General features: G+C 38.4%; 1 protein-coding gene across 1 annotated transcript in view; it reads right to left on the minus strand.

Moving 5' to 3' along the window:
• Window positions 1-23,326, minus strand: part of WASF1 (WASP family member 1) — a 43,815-nt gene that overhangs the window by 19,351 nt on the left and 1,138 nt on the right. Inside the window, exon 2 of the mRNA XM_072408759.1 lies at window positions 5,432-5,592. Coding sequence (XP_072264860.1) covers window positions 5,432-5,564 — 133 coding nt within the window. The 5' untranslated portion in view covers window positions 5,565-5,592. The remainder of the gene's footprint in view (window positions 1-5,431; window positions 5,593-23,326) is intronic.

A 23,326-nucleotide genomic window follows, 5' to 3' on the forward strand; every position in this document is an offset into this window, starting at 1 on the left:
TTTTTTTATTTTTGATACACTAGAGCTACAGATATCAGGTAAAATCTTTTGATGATTCATAAATCACAAAGTCAAACTGGAAGGGCCATTTATTTTTATTTGGAGTTATTTGTCACTGATGAATAAAAAGTACATTTTACATGCACAGGCAATACACAAGACGAACTCCATTTCTGCAGCCATTACTAGGGCAGTTTTATTGGAATTATATTCCTGCTCATGCTGTGTTACCAAAGGATTTCATAGATCGCAAAGATAACAGTTCCCTAAATCAGCAATTCCAGAACAGGTTTGAAAGGCTTGTCTTAGATTACTGCTATTGTTTTCCCTGAGAAAAAGCATTGCTGGGACTGTCAATGTGTGCACTGCGCTACCCCTCCCTTCTCCCGTTGCCTAATCAGGATCGCTTGTGTGACCAAAGGACCAAAGCGTTCCTGTTTGGGTTTAAAGAACTGCCAAAATACACTGTGTTCTCTTATGTCTGTTGTCAGTGAAAACCAACAAGTCATGATTTACAAACATCTTTTTTAACTGGTAACAACCTAAAGTGTGACTATAGGCAAAATAACGATTTCTCTTTTGTAGAGCAAAAGTGGTTTAGAACCCATGTAAGGTTTTTATTGCTATCTTTGCTGGGGGAAGTTCAAACTCTCCTGTTTTCGTGACTATTGTAATTAGAGAAAAGTGGTAAGTAAAACAACATTTCATGGTTGCACAGAAACAGTGAAAATCTTCCAGCAGGACACCTGTTCCAGTGAAATCAGCTGAGCTAGGATCTCAGGCAATCATCACAAAATCAGGAACCCCATTTGAAGGTTTGTACTTCGATTCAACACAGTGACAATAATAATAATATGGGAATTCTTATAAATTTTTGTACACAATGGTCACCTGAACAAAGAGTGAATGTTCCCATTGGAGACAAAGAAAGCAATAAAACTCAACTGTCCTGCTTTCAAAACTAAATTCCTTTGTCCCTTTTCCCTCCTCCAAGGTCCCTCTTGTTTGTTCTAGTCCTTTGACCCAGTGTTCTCCCCAGCCCCTTTTAGCTGGGCGCACCACCTGGCACTTTTCAGCAACCACCCGGCTGTTTTTAGTTGGTTATCAATGAGTTGGGTCACAATACCAGGGCTGCCACCCGCCTACAATTTCTTGCCACCCGGCTTGAAAATATTTCTGTGTTGAGCACTGCTTTGACCCCTATAAAATGTACTAATGAACTACTTAGGTGTTGTACAATCCTTCATCCAACCTCCAAAATGTTCAAACTGTTATTTTAAAAATTCAAAATAAAAAAATAAATTTTCTGAAGAAGTGCTTGTAGATTTAATCGATCATTTTATGTATATTTATTTTTCATTCTCCACATAATTGAGGATTTGCCCTTTGCCGACATACTTTATGCCAAACGTCATCCATCTGATTGTATATGGTACGATCCATAATCAGGGCCCAAAGCACTTCTATTTAATAGGGAAGGTCATGTTGGGACCCTGGTCCAAAATGATAAGTGCAATGGGAATTAATCCAGGGAATAGAACCAGGAATTGGAACAGACTTGGACATGCTATTTTACTCTGCCACTCGAATCTCCTGCCTTTGGACTGATTTATCCACCTGGACTTCAACACATCCTCTGCTGCTGCCATTTTGAACTGGTATTTCATCAAATCATCTCTGTCTGAATCATCATGTCCCACTCCTGGAACTCAGCAAGTTTACAAGCCACACTTCAACCCATATTACTGGACTGCTTCTCTTGGACTTCAGTTTGCCACACTGTTTAATGTATGCAAATGGTTCGCAAATTATCTGTAAAACCGTATTACTTACCCTGCTCTCTCTTTGTTGGCACTACTCCCTGTCCTCCTGAGTCTGATAATTCATTGTCTCTCTGCTACTTCACTCTCCTGATTTCTCTGTGCTCCTGCAACTTTTTTCTCTACTGATACTTTCTGGTGACATCTCACCCAACCCTAGTCCCCCACAAAGCCCCCCCTTCCATAATACTCCCAGCAAGACACTCCCTTCTCCTACCCTCATCCCCATTCACCCTACCCATAAGTTCTTACCCCCTCTCTCTGGCAGTTTATGTAATGCTAGATCTGTTGGCAATAAATTAACCTCCATACACAACCTTCTCCTTTCTAAATCTCTGAACTTTCTGGCTCTCACTGAAACTTGGCTTTCCTCCTCTGACTCTGCCTCTGCTCTCTCCTATGGAAGCCTGCACTTTACACATACCCTTAGATCTGGCAACAAAGTAGGGGGTGGTGTGGCTCTCCTCTCACCTAACTGAACATACAGAGTCCTTCCTACCCCACCCTCTCTCATTTTCACCTCATTTGAAGTCCACTCTGTCCGTCTCTTTAGCCCCGTACCCCTCATTGCTGATGTTGTCTACCGCCCCCCTGGCCCAGTCTCACAATTTTTGGATAACTTTGCCTCCTGGCTCCCACACATTGTTTCTCATGACCTGCCCACCCTCATCCTTGATGACTTTGATGTTGCAGTGGATGAGCCCAATCTTCTCTCCTCTGCCAAACTGCTCTCCATTACCTCTTCATTTGCACACAGAACATCAATGGCCCCACACACATAGCCGGACACACTTTAGACCTAGTATTTGCAAAACTCTGCAACCTCACCCTCCTGGCACAACAATCACACCAAACAGCTACAAAAGACTGTTTGTGCCGCTAAGCGCAAGTGGAGAAAATCTGGCCTGAGCGCGGACTTCATGGACTACAAGGCCAAGCTACAAAGCTTTAACATTGAGCTCACCGTCACCAAGCAAAATTATTTCTCCGCAGTCATTTCCTCTCAAGCTTCCAACCCACGCAGCCTCCTCTCAACAATTGACTCCTTCCTAAACCCCACACCTGCTCCCCACACAGCAACCTTCCCTGCCCAAGAGATAGCCACCTACCTTAGAGATAAAATAGACAAAATGAGACATGATGTCTCTGCTCACCGGAGCCACTACAACCAAACCCACCCCTTTCACCTGTAAATCATCACTGGCCTCCCTCAGCCCTGTTACTGTGGACGAAGTCTCTTCTCTTCTCTCATCATCTCCATCTTCTACCTTTCTACTTAACCCAATTCCCTCTGATCTACTCTGTGCCCATTCCTCCACCCTGGCCCCTGCCCTAACCCGAACTATTCAACCTCTCCCTTTCTACTGGTAAGTACCGCGCCGCTTTCAAACATGCCATAATTCTCCCTATCATAAAAAAACCATCACTGGACCTTTCCCTACCCTCTAACTACCATCCTATCTCCCTTCTCCCATATGTCTCCAAACTTCTTGAACGCCTTGTCTACAAAAGACTCACCAATTACCTAAGCACCAACTCTCTCCTTGACCCCCTACAGTCTGGTTTTAGAGCTGCCCATTCCACTTAAACAGCCCTTACTAAAGTGGCCAATGACCTCATCAGAGCTAAGTCTCCAGGCAACTTTTCCATGCTCCTTCTCCTTGATCTTTCCTCTGCTTCTGACAGTTCATCAGCCCCTTCTAATACAAATCATGTGCTCCATTGGTATCAGTGACAATGCTCTCTCTTGGTTTGCTTCTATCTGTCTGACCGCTCCTTTCAAGTTTCTTTCAATGGTAATTCCTCCTCGCCCCCTCTGGTCTCTGTTGGTGTTCCCCAAGGGTCAGTCCTTGGACCAGTTCTCTTTTCTCTGTACACCTCCTCTCTCTGTAGTCTTATATCCTCCTTTGGCCTAACAGTACCATCTGTATGCTGTTGACACTCAAATCTATCTGTCCACCCCTGACCTGTCTCCTTCAGTCCTGGATAAGGTCTCACACATTGCCCTTCGGCCATATAATCATGGATGTCTGACAGATTTTTGAAACTCAACCTAGATAAAACAGAACTCCTCATCATCCCCCCTCAAATTCCAAATCTCCCCTGACATATTTTCAACTGTTAACAACACTGTTATTCGTCTCTCCCCTCAGGCACGTTGTCTTGGTGTCACCTTTGACTCTGCCCTCTCATTTACCCCCCATATTCAGAACATTTCCAGGTCCTGTCACTTTCATCTACACAACATCTCCAAAAAATGCCCCAACCTGTCCCGAGACACCACCAAACTCCTTGTACATGCTCTTCTCATCTCTCCTCTGGACTACTGTAACCTCCTCCTCTCTGGTATTCCACTAACCCAACTCTCCCCTCTACAATCTATTATGAATGCTGCAGCCAAACTCATCCATCCTTTCCACCTCTCCTCTTTCGCAGATTGCAACATTGGCTTCCATTTCACCTTAGATCAAAGGTCCTGTGCTTTGCCCTCAAATCCCTACACAGTTCTCGTCCCACTTACATTTCTGACCTGGTAAATAAACACTCCCCCAGCCACTATCTCCGCTCCTCCAATGACCTACTAATGTCTTCCTCACTCATAACCTCATCACACCCACAGATACAAGACTTCTCTAGAACTGCCCCAACTCTCTGGAATGGTCTTCCTCGTCCTTTTCCGCTTGCTCCCACTTTCTGCTCATGTAAATGAGAACTCAAAACCCATTTTTTTCAAACTTACCTACCCATCTTCTTCTGTGTTTTGAAACCAACACTACTTCCCACCACTACATATCTCCGATCCTATTGTGTGTAAATTCCCCCACCTACTAGAATGTAAGCTCTTCGGGGCAGGGTCCTCTCCTCCTGTATCAGTGTCTGTATCCATCTGTCTGTACTCATCTTCAACTGCTATTTAATGTACAGCACTGCGTAATATGTTGACGCTATATAAATCCTGTTTGTTAAATATTATTAATAATATTCTTTGTCCTCTCAGAAAATTAAGACATGTCTCCCCAATAGGAAATAAGAAAAAATAGCAGTTTCCTAAAAATGTTGGCTATGTAAACACTTCAAAGTGTATCAAATGTATCAATTTCTAGCATGCAACAAATTAGTGCTAAACATAATTTAGAAACTCTTGTAGCCACCCTTGTTTCAGGTCAGTGACTTGTGCTATAACCTAAATACCAATATGGAAACCAGGGGACCAGTTTTTTAGAAGATCGACAATGGGAATCTATATTTATTTCACAGCAGGTAAAGCCAAAGTCTCAGCAAAGAAGGGTCGGGAATTTTGTTGCGTGTTTACTGCCATATTTGGAATAAACAGCAATACACATTTCAAGTAGAGTGAGAAGTAGTAGAATGTCTGAAGATGTGTAATTTCTGTCCATGAGTCTCCCAGGGACTACTGTAACACAAAGGGACAGGACGTGAAAAAATCTCCCCAGTTGGTATATATAAAGCAATAAAGACTGGATAGAAATTATAAATCTTCCCCGCTAAATCCACAACTTTACCAAAGAAAAAACCAAAGCTTGTGGGTCCTGTAAATACACTACACAGAAAACTGCTGAAGTATTTTAAGGAAAAGGGAACATACTTACTTAAACTACTGAGTTGTCGAATAATATTTGCTAAAGAGATATTTGTTACACATTCCAGTTCATTCTTGATCCCCCTTGGTAGGGCAGTGTGGCACAGATGCCTGGGATCGATGTTTCTTTTAACAAGCGGCATCCTTGGATGATATGAAATACCCTCTCACCTATAAAAAATAAAATGAAAAGGCAGAATATTATTATACAGAGCAAAAACATCTTAAAGCGGATGGCAAAACATTAATCTATGTTTGGTGCAACATGAAGAGCCTATTCGAAAAAGCCATAGCATTTTACAAAAATAACCTTCATATAGTTATCCTCAAAAGATTTTTGAAGCAGTCACATGATCACCAATACCTTGCACTGTACCCGTTCTCTCTTCAGCAGGAGTCTGGAGACCGCTACCAAGAAGGCAGTATAATCCAATTCTCCTAGAATGCTGGAGCAAGCAAAATTATGTTGCCACCCGAATACAGAGAGTCGCACTGAAAGGCCAACAACGCTTCTGTGTTTTTTTTTCTTCATTGCAAGCCCTCTACAAGAAGCCAAGGACTCCAAGAGACAGAATCATCATTCATAAACTGAATGAGTGTTTTTATGATGAATGGTTATTGCTTGAACTATCAAAAGGAGCATGAATGTGCATACAGGTTTTGGTTCTACTTTAAATTAAAAACTAAATTTACATTACAGAGAATTGTACTTTACATTTTGGATTCTTTAAGTATGACATCTAAAGAAGGCCCATTATCTGGTGTTTTTGAAGCTCGAGAAATGTGAATTTTTGGCATCATCAGATGATCAATCCAGTCTTTTATCAGTCTAATGTAACATGGCAAGAGTTTGATATGATACTTGTCTTTTAGAGCTAGACAAAAAGATATTTCAGGCTTGGCTGTGTAAGGCAATATAACTTGACTAACCAATAAAACCTGCTAGATTAAATCATTCCTATATTACAGAGAATATTGCATAAAATAATACAGAGAATTCCCAAAGTGTAAGTTGCATTACATTTCCCTTTCATAAGCAATATAGAGAGATCACCAAAATTCATGCACTTCAGGAGATGTCACTGGAAGTTTAATTGAAAAGCTTAAGCTGAATAATCACTTATGTGCCAAGGTGGGGGAATATATATTTGCAAACAGCTGTAAAAATTCCAGAGAATCCTTTCTAGCATCATTTTAAAAATATTTTTGACTTTCCTAACATATGAAAGAATTTAAAAACCAAACACACTGTCGCTATAGGGTTTACAGTTAAAACATTGACATTTTATTTCTTTCTTTGTAAATTGATATGCAAGCCACCTTCTAAATTGATAAGACTTCCTTTCTCAGACACTGCAGTGCAAGGGAAGTCCAACAAGCAGTACTTTCTTTCCTTTGAGATTTACACTGTCTGCTGCTTTGTCCAGCGGAAACTTGATGCTAATTAAATAATACATCATGTCAGGAGCACTTCCAATAAGACAGAGCTCTAGTGTGCAAACATGTGAGCCTGACAACACAATATACAATACATGTGTTATATTACACTACAGTATGATCATCCCAGACAAGACAAGCAAAGGAGGCTACATTTTTTTATTAAAGCACAAGGGCTGTCTGTATCTGAGGACTTGCATGGAATTAAAAGAAAAGTTAGAATGTAAAATGGCCAAAGCCTGGCTAAACATAGTTTTTAAGTATTTAGTAATATAATTTTAACATTGCTTAGGGCATTGCACATCTGAAACATATCCTCCTTTTATCGTGTTGAAAAATTAACAGCCTAGTACAAAGGGAAAATGACAAGCAAGCACAGTTTTTAAAAAAAAGGAAAATTCATGAATGAATGAAATGAAGATTCATTATCAAGAGTCTTTAAGGTTCATTGCTTACATGCAGTCTTCTTACAATAAAGATTCATGCACTTGCAAATATTACAATGCTTACTACACTATTAGTGTTGAACAAAATGACTGTTCAGGGTTATTTCATGTGATAGTTTAAAAACACTCACTGTACAGACATGATGTTCCCCTCTCTGCTGAGCAGTCTGTTCTTCTGTATGGTTATCAAATAGTAAAATAGAGGTCCCTACCAATCCAACACCATGGATTACGAATTACCTCTGCAATAACGTCAGAGGGAACCTGTACCAATACTACATTTTCACCCGAGACACAAAAATTTAGAATGTTCACAGACCTTAATTTAGTGAACCATCTAAAGGTCCACTGAAAATCGACTTTTACAGAGAACTGCAGATAAAATCAGGCGTTTACATTCTACATAGAACAGTACACAAACGTTCACCCATCCTACTTTGTTTCATGCATCAAACGCTATATTTCCATACTTGACTTCAGCTGCTAGGCAACAGATCAAATTTTCTTTGATGTCAGCTCTTTACTAGTAAAGGATAGGAACTGAGGATATTCCAGGATTATGGCTGTTTACAGATGTAAGGTTTAAATCTACAGTTCCTCTATATCTGCTAGATTTCAGGGACCTTGTGTGATGTTGCAGCGAAAGAAATTAAATAATGCTTTGGGCTTCAATTGGTTTTGATATGAATGTACAATGGCTCTGGAACATCACATTGTCAAATCATTAATAATGGAAATAAACATAAAAGCAACAAAAAAATAGTGTTGTAATTAATTTTAATTATATTTGTATTTCAAAATATTTATATTACTACCTCATTGAACCTTTGTACTACTCTCATGTAATTTCCTAGACATCAATATTTAGGCTGGGAGAGGAAGTGAGCAGCACTGGTAGCCAATCAGGTTTTACTGCATTACACAGTTCTTTAGTAGGAGAAGAACAGAGATGGCCTTATCAGTAACATGTCTTCCTTAAACAATCATAGCCTAGACTAGGCGGTGTTGCGTTACCTGCAGTGGGGAAAAATAAGTGGTAGAGCGGTATGCCTGTCCTGTATTTGTTACCATTTCCATAGTGTTTTGTGAAGGCTGTCTAATTGTAATTGGATGTCTACTTGCAGAATTGTAAGTAATGTTACTAAAACAATAATAGGTATTTTCAATTTGTACCATATTTGTATCTGATACTATAATTATGTACTAAATGTTTTAGGTCTCAATTGAAATTCCTGAAGAAGCAGATATATCTGTGAAAAAAGTTAAATGCAAATTGAGACATTTTGTTCCCTTTCTCTTATGGTTTTTAAGAAATTTTAATACAGTTGACAATCGAAAATCCGGCCATCAATAATCCGGATCCTTAAGTTTCCCGGCATGAATTTCAGATCGCATTTTCAATACAGGGACTGCAGTGCACTGTTTGTCCACTTATGTTTTCATGGCGGTGTTCTGCAGAAACAGCTGTTAGGTCTTGCTTGCTAAACTAAATTCACGCTCAGACGTGCCAGATGTCCGCAGATGCTGCAAGAGGAAGGCTGGCCTGTGTGTGGCGGTAAGTATAAAAAAAAAAAAATCCGGAATTTTTGAAAATTCGGCGCACCTCAGATCCGAGGTTGCCGGATTTTTGATTGTCAACTGTATTTGAAATAAAGTTTGTAATGCGTTTCTCTTTTAATTTAGTATGATGCACAGTGGCTCAGAGGTTAGTGCTCTGGCCTTTGCAGTGCTGGGTTCCAGGTTCCGATCTCGGCCAGGACACCAGCTGCATGGAGTTTGCAGGTTCTGCCCATGTTTGTGTGGGTTTCCTTCGGGTACTCCCGTTTCCTCCCACATTGCGAATACAAGCAGTTAGGTTAATTGACTCCCTCCCCCCTTAGATTGTGTTAATGACATGACTATGGCAGGGACATTAGCTGTGCCTCATAGGGGCTCACAATCTAGTGACATGACTATGGACTTTCTAAGTAATCTTTGTATTTATGAATTAAGCCAATTCATTGATGAATATTTGTGATTTAACACTTGCAGTTTGTATTGATGTCCTAAAAGGAATTTAAAGACAAAGTTTGAAATAAATTTAGTGGTCTGTATTCGGTAGGGTAAATTGTTCTGGACAGATCATTTTAGACCTGACCTGGCGCCCACTGTAGATGACCTAATGGAAAACTTGGATTAAAAAAGATTTAAAAATGTAGCACAAAATTATCAAAAACAATAGTCATGTTTGTTATACAGTATGTTGGTTTTATCAATTTTCTAGTTTAGTTTGGCCTAGGGAAAAATTTGATTTACAATTTTGTGGGGCAGTGTATTCAAAACTGGCGTTATCGTTAGAGAATTATGCTGGCTGAATAAACTATCCTGCTGGAAATCTCAGCTTTGACCAACAATAATGGAGTCTTACTCAAATTGTTACAGAGAGTAGGCTGACATTTCCTGCTGCAAATCACTTTAATGTAAGATTAAAAGGATAAAAAAAATGGAGCATGACTTGATGGCTGCAGGTTAGTAAAGCTAAAAACTTCATTGTGAGGATCTTGTTGCTGGCCTCCAGAGATATGCAAGCTGCTGTGTGGTTCAAACTGATGATGTTGATCCAGACCTGACATATTAATACCTAAACTTACACACTTTAACAGGAATTTATTTTAGGTATGCACCTAATAAGGTGCATGCCTTGATAATACACCCTTTCAATAGTAATACTACAATTTTCTACAAAAACCCACCTAATTCTTTTTACAGTTCAGTTTAGACCAAATATTAAAAAATCAGAATAAGAAAAATGCTGCAAAGTTCTTTGGTTGGAAGGGCTGGCATACATCTGGTAATACTACTTTGATGAATGTACAACTGTCAGAGCTGGATAAATCATTTTAATCTACAGAGACATAAAAGCAGAATGAATGAGTATTTCACAGCACAACCCCACAACCATTATTTATAGGTCAAGGTGACAGAAGTTTGCAGTCTCTGTGGAAAGGCTAAGAAACTTTTCTGACAAATTACTGTAATCATCTGAACACGCATGACTCGGCAATAGATTTCTATCTAGCAGCAGAATTATACCTGTCGCTTGAAATGTAATGTCTGTGTAGTGATCCCACTTAGTAAACAACTTTTTCAAATTGTATCTCTAGTTCAGCTGTATGATAAAACCTGCCCTTTATGTACTGCATGTAATTGTATATTTTGATACCATGTTTGTTATTTCATAACACATCAAAGAATGCATTGACACTAATTAGCTCAGAAACACTGCTATATGCAACCAAAACCGTTTTCACCTTGTTCAAGGCCTTAAATGGAGATGAACCACTAAAATGACTAAAATTTCTAGCGAACGCAGGTGTCTGTACATATGCACAACATTCAGGTTATTGGACTTTGCACATCAAGACACTTTGCACTGCCTTACTGAATGAGCAGTTCATTACCCTTTTCTAGGTTAGCCATACATGGCCAAGTATCTACAAGCAAACATTCATTTATCTTTTTGGAACGTCACAATTCTATTTTTACTTAGATATCCTAGCAGATGAACAGCCACCATACCTAATATTGACCTTGTTAGCATATCACCATATCATATATATCAACCCCACTTGCAACATAATATAATACGATAACATAACTGCTCATAGAATACCATTCAGCCACATTTACTTGTTTACATGAACGTTGGTCTTTCTTTTTAGTCATCAAGTAATGGCAGCACAAACTGCTTTGAGAAAAGTGCTTGCTATAGAGCAGGGGTGTCAAACTCTGGACGGCAAGGTCCTTTTTTTTTTAGCCCCCCAAAGAATTCCGAAAATAAATTACATCTGGCCTGCCCGCTACTAGGTATTGCAGCTACAATTCCTAGCATCTCTCCCGTCTAAAGACCAGCGGCCTATGCGTGGCCCCGCATTGTTGTTCTGTTCTATAGACGCAAGTAATGCCGGGAATTGTAGTCTGGGCATTACTCGAGTATATGTAACAGGAGGTGAGATATCTCTGCCCCTCCCCACCCCCTCTCACACATCACAGGCGCCTACAGTAATACATTGTTACTGTAGTTCTGCATGCAAATGATAAAAGCAGCACAGCGGTTAATTAGGATCTTCTATATCACGCAGTTCCAGCAGCAAGAAGACAATGGGTTAAATTGTCCCAACTGTATTCCTATGATTGCAGTACATAGTTGGGAGGACCTTCAGTCAGTATTAGGCTGAGGATCTATTATAGTGTGCTGGAACATACACAGAGAATCTCCATTTATTTTGTTACACATGGCAGGATCCACGTGAATCTCTGTTACTACCTCACATCATCATTTTCAATACATGCAATACATAGACATTATTCCTGTACACACATCATGTGACGCAAAGCCTAGGCAATGATCACATGGTGCCGGACTACCAGGGGCATTGTGTTTGTTTCAATCCATATTTAGTGTCAGACAAACTTGTGATGTGAGAGGATGAACACACAGCCTGCATAGATAGAAATTAGTCTTTTCAACCCTAAAGTGTGTGTAGAGGGGTTCGTTTTTGTTAGTTATGAATGAAGTAGAAAACTTACTGATTTTTTTCAATAAATTTCTAGATTGGCCCACTTGGTCTAAGTTTTTAATTTCGGCCCTCCCTAATTTCCTGTGTATTTGAGTTCGACACCCCTGCTATAGAGAGTTAGAACTGCAAAAACAACGGAGGTGGACAGACTTCAAACAAGATGGAGAAAACCTTTAGAGAGAAACATCATTTGCATTTGACAAAGCCTATCGCTATGGAACACTATGTGCAAATGCAGTACAGGGAAATGCAAAGTCATTCACAGCAAGAACTTTGAAGCATCATAAAAGAAAATAGATAAGACCTAACTGGGACAGAGCTAAGCTCTTTCTTTTTTTCTGTGCAATCTATAGGCATCAGTGACATGGAGTTGAAGCATATCTGTACTCAAAATAAAATGAATATATTAAAGCCTATAGTGGCTTTATTGCTGTTTTTTTCCCAAGTTTATTTTTACCTGATAACACATTTACAGTCCTGGGATAACAATACTGGACAAGTTATGGCCAGGGAATCTGACTTCTCTCCTATTCTCAGACATGAAGTCCACAGAGGTAATTAAGAACAGTAAAACTGAAAATAGTCGGCATAAGAAAAGTACAGGAAGGTTTTATCTCAAATGGTATATAACAAGACACCAAAAAGAACAGTTTTTTTTTTCTCGGGGCTTAGGTATACTTTAAACTGAAATAAAAAAAATAAAACCATTCGATTCATTCTTTCAATGGTTCTGGTGGGCGTGTGCTGTGCGGGACCCACGCAGACCACACCAACACTAACCCTGAGTAGTGCTGAACTGTTGGCCCCCACACATTTTCACATCACCAAATCTGGTCCTCTTTTCAAAAAGTTTTGACACCTCTGCTTTAAGGGAACCCTCTCTATAATTACTATATCCACAACTTATAACTTACAGTATATTGGGAGGTCATCAGTAGAAAGAATGCCTCTTACATTGCTGGCACGTGGAAGAATGTCATCCTTACATATAGCCAAAACTATCATTAGGGTCACCAAAACTGACCTGAGAGGCACAAACTTTTTCATTGCTCAAAGAACCCCTAGCAACCCCTGGTGGAACCCAGAGTGAGAACACTGACATAAGATTTCATCTTCATAATCTACACTGAGATCTACTGCATTCAGAAGTCACATAATCAGCTGAAAGGAATACACTTGTGTGCAATGAAAGTCACATGATCTCAAAATAAATACACCTGTTTTTGGAAGGCTCTGAGTTAGAGTAGAGAACACACTAAAACAAACAGGATCATAAAGCACAAGAACTAATAAAACCTTGCTGGGATAATGATTTGCCGGAGCACAAAACTGGGGTGGGCATTAAGAAAAAAAGCCATCAAACTTTTTATATCCACCTTACCATAAAAAAAAGACCCTGCTTGTAACATATTAATTGGAAACAAGAAATGCTTGCAAAACAGAGAGATGGAAAAATGCTCCTTCATTCATGCCAAATCACCCATCCTTGTGTGCTGGGTACCTAACATTTCTAGGAGTGTAAATCCCTCACTGGTTCCTCCTGCTGACCCCGATATGATTACAGAACATGGCAGGGTAAAAAGGAAGCACAAGAAGCACTGACATAAGATTTCTTGTCAAAGGAGCTGCACAGGCTGTTATTTTGCAGGAATGTCCATTTGCCATTTAATTTTTTTTATTACAAATTGTAAGTGTAAAAAAAACAAAACAAAAAAACAAACAAAAAAAAAAAACATTTATAGTTATAAAAATAATTAGTTTTCACAAATTCCACCCATGAAAATGAACAGCTGATTTGCCTATGGGATTAGTAAATCTAATAAAGCCTTGTTGTTCTTCATACTTTGCTGCTTTGTTCAGAATATATAGATGAGAGGTTACAATGTTCTAAATCTAGCTAGAAATGTTCAGCTACAATGTCAGAAACAATAGTGGATTGCTTGTATTTTCCACAGGCACATGAAAAGGAGTTAGTCAGAAGATTAAAGTGAAAGTAAAGTTTGTTAAAGCAGGCCTATCCTCTCCAGGTAAACTATATACAGTACAAGGGTATACTGCAGATGTTTAACAGCAACCACTCTGTAAATAATGACATAGGTTTACTAAATGGGAGGGTCAGCTTTCACTAAATTACAGCAACAGTTTCATTACTGTAAGAATAGCTGCACCCCCTTAGAATATGAAAGAAATAAATGTTTAATGTCAGAGGATGTTTGCAATTTATCTTCAAGCCCCGTGAAGACATCTAGAAGAAGCAGTAAGCCAACCATGGAAGAAGGATACCGATAATACAGTTGCAATAGGAAGGTATTTTTTATTCTTTAGATAGCTGCAGATTAAAAAGGTAAATGTGATTATTTACTACCCTTAAGGTCACACATACATGACTATAAACTCTATGAAGTGCTGCTGAATATGTCAGCACTATATAAATATATTCATAAACATCTGCCATTCGGTTCATTAGGTCTGCAGATGAGTTATGACCATCTCTCATAGGTGACTGCCTGCGCCTGGTCATCTATCTCAGATATAAGTGATCGAGCGCCTGAAATCTTTATAGGTGACATCAAGGATAAATAGCCTTATTTATGCATAGTTGCTACATAAGTACTCTATCCACTCAGCAAGCAATACAATAAATCAAAATATGATTATTACATTATCACGTATTTGCAAACATGGAAAATTTCTAGTATGCCGGACATGTCCCTAGATGCCTAATACGATGATTGCCCACAACATTGCAGTTTTGAGCCAGATGTTAAAACTGCGGGCTGCTGTGGAAATTGGGGAAAAGATTTTTATTTTTTTATTTTTTTTACAACTTAAGGATATAATGGTGTCAGCACTGTTGTGGTACACATGAAGCTTTAGGTAATTGGATATTACAAACAGGATGAGATGGAAGTATATTTCTTTACCAAAGGATTTATCATGTGTTGTATAGGGGGAAAAACTGACCAATGAGAACAGCATGTATAGGATATAATTGTAAGTCAATAACAAAAGGTAAGTAGTAATAGCGTAGCTAAATATATGAAAATGTCCTGGGTTTAAAGGGAATAGGAACAGCAAAAAAAATAAGAGTTTAGTGGAGAACCTAGTTGCAAGGTTGCTTCAAAGCCTGACAAACAGCAGGTTGGGTAGATACCAATGAGCTGGGCAAATGTCTATTATCAGCAGGTGTGGCATTTAATTGAATGGGCCCAGACACTGCACTCCACCTTCAACCTTCACACCTGGCAGATTTGGTAAAATGTGATGTGAATCAGTTCAAACAATGGTATTTTTAATGTGATCTAAATAAAGCTGTTAGGTATCACAAAATAGCATAATAATCAAAAGCACAGCAAATTAATTATTAAATCTTGTGTACAGCATAAAGCAATCAGCAGAAATTAAAACATGTTCCTCCTTGGAAGGCCCTGGGGCAGGCAGGATGGACTTTAAGTAGAAGGCGGTAGATCTGCAGGAGGTACCATGGAAGTTCCTATCTCAACACCCTAAACAGCTCCAAAAAATCCTAAGTAAGTAATGAGTGGGCAGGATTTCGGTTAGAAATAATACACATAGGGCTCTATTTATAAAACAAGGAATCAGGACACTTTCTCATGAAAATCTTACAGGTCCATGTTTTTAAATGGCGTTATTTGATTCCCATGTGGGAATGCCAGATTCCTGTTTTGTTTTTTTAACAGAAACTAATAAAGCAAACTTCTGTCAGAATATCCGTATTTAAAGAAAAATATCTTTAAAAAAATCTAGTAGGTAGCAGAACATTTTCCAAAATCAATAAAAACATAATAAACAGCAAAAAAGTGTCATCATGTTTTAACCCTTAATAGTAAATTATCACTTTCACAACAGGTAATTTGTATGACACGTGTATCTCTAATATTCCTCATTAGAATTAATGTCATGATGCAGAACAGCCTGAAGACTGGGAGTGAATAAACTAAGAAACAAATACCTACTATACTATTCCTGTGAATTAAAACAGCTCAGCATACCTAATTAGTAAAGAAAGAAAACAATTTGGCTTTCATGTACTTCAACTCTCGTCACATTAGTTTTCCTATTATACTATCAGCTTTACATAACCTTACATTTCCCACAACACTAGGGATACCTATGTTCTGATTAAGGCACAAGATTTAGGGTCCATACTTGCACATGTGGCAAAACTTGAGGGAACCATCACTAAGCTTATGAACACAAAAAAGGCGTAACCAAAAATCAACATCAAAACTTCACAAGCATCCCAGTTATTCACAGCATGATTAAAGCCTGCTCTGTTCTTCTTAAGCTACGTACACACGGCAGATTTTTATCGCCCGATAATCGGCATCGGCCAATTATCGGGCGAAAATCTTCCGTGTGTACAGTCGGTGTCGTCCATCGTCCGGACGACCGACCTGCCGGATCCACGGACGATGGACGACAGCCGATCCTAATGAAAGGGAAGGGGAGAGCGGGTGCCGCTCCGTCGCTCTCCCCCTCCCCTCTCCATAGAGCATGAACGGTGCTTATGTACAGCAGCGTTCATGCATCTGCAACCGTTGTCGTTGGAAAGGATCGTGAAAGATCCTTTCCAACGACAAAAATTGCAAGTGTGTACGCAGCTTAACTCTGTATACACACAGCCACTTCTGGACTGAATGACATCCAGAAACGTGCAACCCCTTTTTTGCAATCCCAGGCTGTCACAGACATAAGCTCCTGGATCATGGTTTATGACAAAGTCAAATGTGCAAAAGAAAAACCACAACACCTACAGATATGGTGCAGGTGGTGGCCAGTAACAAATGCAAGAGCCATTCACCAAATTGTTATCATAGGTGATCTTTGGGTAAAGCAGCTTGTTTTGTCCAATTATCATACTTCGAAAGCAATCTGTTTCAAAGGAGTAGCTAAACTTTTTTACACTTATTAAATAAGTAAGCATTGCTTCTGCGGATTAACTTTTAAGAGAGTTTTAGAGCACAGTCCCCCAATGTGTTGCCATGGCAAGATGTTGCGTTAATAATATCACTAAATAAATAAACCTAAAACAACAATAAAATAAAAATATATAATACAAAGTTGGTCACTGGAGCATAAAAGAAGGATTGTGGCTCCATCCACTATTCCTATATAAATTAGCGATTTTTTTGTATCATGGTTGAGGAGAACACTGAATGCATTGTGTCAAACAGAACACATTTTAACGTTACTAAAAAAGACAGGGCTTCGGTTTCAGTACTGTAGTCATGCAACTTTTGGTGCCCTTAGCAACACCCTTAGCAAAGATTATTTAACACAAAAAAATTACTGTTTTTTTTACTTATACTATATTTACTTATTACTACTATTTTTTGGCTCTGGCCTGGTAAATGTAACTTCCTACTATGGGCCTGATTTAATAAAGCTCTCTGAAACTGGAGACAAAACACTTTCACCAGTGAAGCTGGGTGATCCAGCAAACTTGGAATTGATTTTTTCAAAGTCATTTTCTATTTGCTAACAAACGTTTTGAATCCTGGACCAGATCCATTCCAGGTTTCCTGGATCCCCCAGCTTCACTGATGAAAGTGTATCCTCTCCAGCCTTGGAGAGCTTTCATAAATCAGGCCTTTAACTCACTATGGCAGCCTTTCTTGACCTTTTTAACGTGGGGGAAACCCTTGAAATAAGGTCCTCGGAAAACCCCTGCTTTAAATACCATATCCAGAGCTCACAGTATATTAGCCTGGTGGTCAGTGGGAAGAATGCTTCTTAGATTGCTTACCAGTGGGAAGTCACCCTTACAAACTGTCAAAAAGATCATTTGAGTCACTTAAACTGACCTCAGAGGCACAAATACTTCATTGCTCAAGGAAACCCTTGTGTTTCACAGAACTCTGATTGAAAAACACTGATCTACAGAGTTATCTTTTGTTCTGATAAAAGAATAAAAGAAAAAAACACAAAGGAAAAATCGGACAGTTTGCCTCATATAAGCACATAGCTACCTTGCCAAATGTTAAATCCAGCTCTGTAAATACAGGGGAGAAATAATAGTAACCCATTTATAAATTGTTACAAAATGTATTAAAAAGGTACAGATTTATCAATTAAAAACCATGAGATACATTATTGGACAGATTATAATTTAAATATATATATATACCAATGTATTTGCTACAAATGTAGGCAAACCAGTCTGTTCAGTGCAGGTTTACACACATGAAAGTACTGCAAATCCCTTACTAAAGGCGGCACGGATTTATGCTACTTTAAAAAGCAAGGCAGGAGACTGTCTCAAGCACTGAATGCCTTCAGCGTTTTGTATAAACATAAGTGAAACCAGGGGACAGCAATTTGAAGTTACTACCAGAGCTGATCATTCAACTAAACCAGCTTCCAGACGAGCATAAAGCCCAATCAGTGTATGGGTCTTTTTGCATCTGATCTCATACACAAATAGCTTTAGATCAGAAAAACAAAACCACATACTGATACCTACTCCAAACACAACCAGCTATACAGATTGCTGATTTAGTATTCAGGGCAAGAAATAGCAATTAAATAGTAATTTTTACCTTGTACACATAGAAAACTATAATTGTTTGGGCATCATTTTACTTTATTATGTAATGCACGGGAGAGGATTCCCAAAGCTCATTGGGTTAGCAAAACACAGCAGAAGCTTCTAGTTTAGAGGTTTGGATAGTCTTATTAGAAAACGTGGGAAGACAATTTTTTTTATATCTATACAAATTGTGTTAATACTATATGTTAGGACCAAGTTTAATGCGCTTGTTTATATGTAGAGGTCTGTGGTACCCCTCTTTGCTTCTATAAGAAAAAAAAAATACATTAAAAGGATTGCTTCACACAGCAAAGAACTCTTAAGGTCATTTACGGTTTTTGGTGTATGCCCATTTATCTTCCAGTCTTTATATTAGAAGTCATCTGCTAAGATCATGTTTTAAAACTCAGCTCCTAGAGAGTACATTATACATTCCTTGAAACACATTACAAAACACAAGCACTTTACAGCCAATTTCTTCCAGATCTTTAAATAATAAAAAAAAAAAAAAAAAACAAAAACTGTTAAGACAAGTTTTGACAGGTAAGCCTGAAAACCATTTGTGACACAGACAATGCAAAAATAAAAAAGTTCACAGGACCACTCCTAGTAAGCATCACAGGCTCAGAGCACAAGTTCAGACACACCTATAACCCATGCCAAATGATAGATCTTTATTGCTCGTACTGCATGAAACATGACACTGTCACTTCATTCATGAAGATTTTGTAATATATAGCTACAAACGGATTCAACATTTATTTTAGATGAGTGTGTAGGAACAGGTTTCTACTTAGATGATGAATCAAACAGACTACTGTTTGCAGTTTTGACAGAACTTGGCTACCAGGTAGTAATAGACAGGAAAAAAGAGGTCATCAATAGGTCAAAATTTCAAAATTACAGGTTTTATTTCAAATATATTGGTGTTGTTAATATAAACCAGCAAAGGAAGTTATTCTGAATGCAAAGTAAGTTCTTTCTTCTCCCATGCACAATTGCACACAATAGAGAGTCTAATGTATCATCTACACAATTGTGAGATGAAGTGGTTTGAAGGGAGTGGATGGTGCCATGCTGTACATTCACAATATAGTCCTTCAACAGTTGTGATGGGAAACAAGTTTGTGTGCACTTTTCGAAATGTACTAAACATACGGAGGTTCTCTGGTGTGACGGAACTAAAAAGGATTATTTGGTTTAGCACAAAATGCTTTAAAATGATAAAATGCTATCACACTAAGAATTTTACCAAATAGTGAGTACAGGACGCTGTAGGATGTTATGGAAATGCTAACAATTCCCAGTGAAATTAGAAAAAGGCAAGAGACATCTCTGATGACGACCTACCATGGGGAAGCTTTTTTGCCAACCTAGGATATTGCCAGTAACACATTTACTGCCCTATGGTGATATACCAGACCAGATCTATAGAGGAGCAATTTATAACTCTAGGACTACAAAACATATTCGCTCCACTTCATCTTCATAACATATGTTATTGTAGTTCTGTAGCTCATAAAGGCTATCTGTGAAGGGTGATATTACAACACAGAAACATGCTACTGAATCAATAGGAAGCTTCATGATCAGTTGAGATTTGGAACACATGATTACTTCCCTTTTTAATAGTATATATATATTATGGACAAAAAAGAAGCAAGTAAGTGAAGTTGGTTGGGTTTACATACCCTTTGGGCCACCCACAGAAATATTACAATAACTAAATTAATTTACTGATAATCTGATTTCATTCCCTGCTCAGTCCCCTAAGTCTTCAAAGAGCTACAATGCAAGTTCATCAAAGCTTAGTGTAGCATGGAATGACACCTGTGTTGAAATATTTGTGCGTTCATAATGTAACTTTCATACATCTTAAACGTGTTGTGTTGAATTTTGATGTGATTTACCTATGCTGCATTCTTTTTCAAAGGAAAGATGAAGTGACCCCAAGGTTTTAAAGTTTTGTTATGCATTAAATGTGTTTTACATTCATTAATATGTCTGACCAGCCTCTCATGTATAAGAAATGCATTGCTTGCAGAATTTTCAAAGATTATTTGGTTCAAGGTGAAAGTAGTTTTATTGTATAAACCTTAGAATGAGTTATCTAATCTTACAGGGAAAAAAAGTCTATTGTACCAATGACCTGTTTAGTTATTTAGATAAAAAGAAACCAGTTCCAACCATTCTATCATCACTGTCTGCCATAAAGCACAAATAGCAAAAGACAAACAGGTGGAGACATGAAAAATAAATAGAAGACAATAACTTATTTTTAGACATATGCATCAGTGATACTGGAAAACTAGATTTGGGAGACTGGCCTGAAGGTCTTGAAATATCCATCTACCTGGAGAGTTCATACTACTATCTCCAAAGTATGTCAAACTAGTTACAGATGACATGTACTTGCAACACTTATGTAAACATTGGGAAACATTTTATGTCCTGATCCAAACAAGGCAGCTGCAACACCAATGATCTCAGCCTAGAAAAAGACAATACAATTGTAATAGTCCTATATATTGAACCTCCCCACTCTGACATGTATCACCAAGAACAAGCTTATTAGAGAATGACTCTACAGGTATGCCTATTTTATCTAAACAAACCTCACTGAATATAGTATCAACTCTCCAGGTAGACAGATATTTCAAGATCTGCAGTTCACTCGATAGAAACTCCTGAGAACATACTGTCAGGAACAATCACGAGATTATTGGTGTGCAGCTGACCTCCTTGGATCTGAGAACATATAGGAAAAATGAATGGGCACAATGATATGCCACAACACATTCTCCTGAGCACTGGTGCTACAGAAGGGGATCTTTCAGGTTGTAATGTTCCATGGATAGATCTGTTCAGATCCTGCTTGTTAAATAACAAAAAAAAAATACAAAACTGGAAAAAGAAAATGACAGTAAACCAAGACTTACAATGAACAGGTGCAGCAGAGATCAATTATGTTTCTGAATATGCAAGGTGACAGCCGAGCCTCAGTGTACACATGGCTGAGGGCTATTTGTGCAGAAGATACTCGTATTGTATTTGTGCAACAGGTAAGTTCACAATAAATCAATCTTTAACAGCAAAGGCCACTTTCACTTGCTGTTTGATTCAAATAAGATAAAGACAAGAAAATTGAAAAAGATGATGATGAGAAAAACGTCAACCTGGGAAACTAAATCAATTTACATATGGAATCTAAAAATAGTGAGGTCCCACATTTATCAGAAAGCAGATGGACTTCACTTTGCATTACCAACTGTCAACAAATAAAGGAATATGATATAAAAAGGTTTTTTTTTTTGCAAAGATATACAACAAGCTAAAATTAAAACTGAGAATCATCATCAATAACTAACCAATATGAACATACAGCGGAATACGGTACATATAAATGATAGACTTAACAAGACGAAAACATTTGATGTGCTTATGGTGAGATCCTTGCCATGCAATCCCAGTGAAGATTATAATTATTTTAATTACACATACACACAAAGTATCAGCATGTCATTCTGATCATCATGTACAGCAGCTTACTTATGTAGCTCATTCCACTATGCACAACATAGAAAATATTTACTATAGACTACATCAGAAACTATTTAATATTTTCCCTAACAGAGCAACAGACAGATAAAAATAAATAAAATATCAGTGCAATACATTGTGAAAACCTGAAAGCATAATATTCCAACATCAATGCTTTCTGCATGGCGAAGACTGATAAATGATCTGAAACCCAGCTCAGCAAACGGCAACATTCACATACACCAAGTTCTCCCCAAATCCCTCTTTTTTCATTAAAGAATGTATTTCCTGCTGTAAATAGAGGACAGAGTCACGCCTTCTCAGAGAATTCAAATACGACAGGTAAGCCAAAAGGAATATCCAACCAGCAGTTTACATATTCAAATAGAACTAAGTAAACATGCTGGATTGGTGGAATACAAAGAGCATTTCTTCAGACTATAGACTGGAGTGTGGATTTGAAATCCTGATCAAGTGTGAGATATGATAGTGTCCATAGCAGTTTTTATTTGAAGGAATACCCTCAGACAGATACAAGTACAATTTGTGAACAATGTAGGCCTCTGCTGCAGCAAGCAGGTATAATCAGAGGGGTCTTCCATCTTCCAGCGGCATCCTGTGGAATCCACTAACAATGCACAAGGAGACAGGATACCAGTGAAAGCCACCCCCCTCCTCTTCCAGGAAGAATGGGCAGGTGGGGGTTGGTGAGAGAACCAGAGATCGGATTGCTTTAATCAGATAGCAGTCTATGACACAGCGATATTTATATGCAGGGCACACACCTTGCCTGCGCACACAGAGAAATGCAGCTTTCTATTTACTGTACATGTCATGGCTGCTACATGTGTACACTGTGATCATGGCCCATTGCTATAAAATGCACACAGGTCTCCCAGCTCAGGACACCACTAGTAATATTGCCCCCCTATTTTACTGATATCATTTTAATATAGCGCAGTCACCGTCCCAGCCAAAAGTTGCATTCAGAAATTACAATCATGAACCAGTAAGGCCACAAAGATTTGGGGCTATTTAGTGACACCGATAATCCCTATAATAATAATAAACTATTTGTGCCATACATACTGTATAATATAGAAAGCAGTGGTTATATAGGATATTTTTCTTATCCTGATCACTACTCATTCATGGTTCTTGCCAGAAATAACATAAAAAAATGATAAGCGTAGCTACCATGTTTTTGGGAAAACAGGCAAATGCTTATGGCATTAGAATATATAGCGCTGATGTACTTAGAAGGCATTTTCCAATATTTTTTCTAAATGACATGACTACGTGTCAAAATATATGAAGACAACATAAATGAGCACCGCTACATTCCCTTATCATCCTCAATGGACCCATTA

Source organism: Pyxicephalus adspersus, chromosome 4 (genome assembly GCF_032062135.1).
Source record: "Pyxicephalus adspersus chromosome 4, UCB_Pads_2.0, whole genome shotgun sequence".
In the NCBI taxonomy this organism is placed as follows: domain Eukaryota; kingdom Metazoa; phylum Chordata; class Amphibia; order Anura; family Pyxicephalidae; genus Pyxicephalus; species Pyxicephalus adspersus.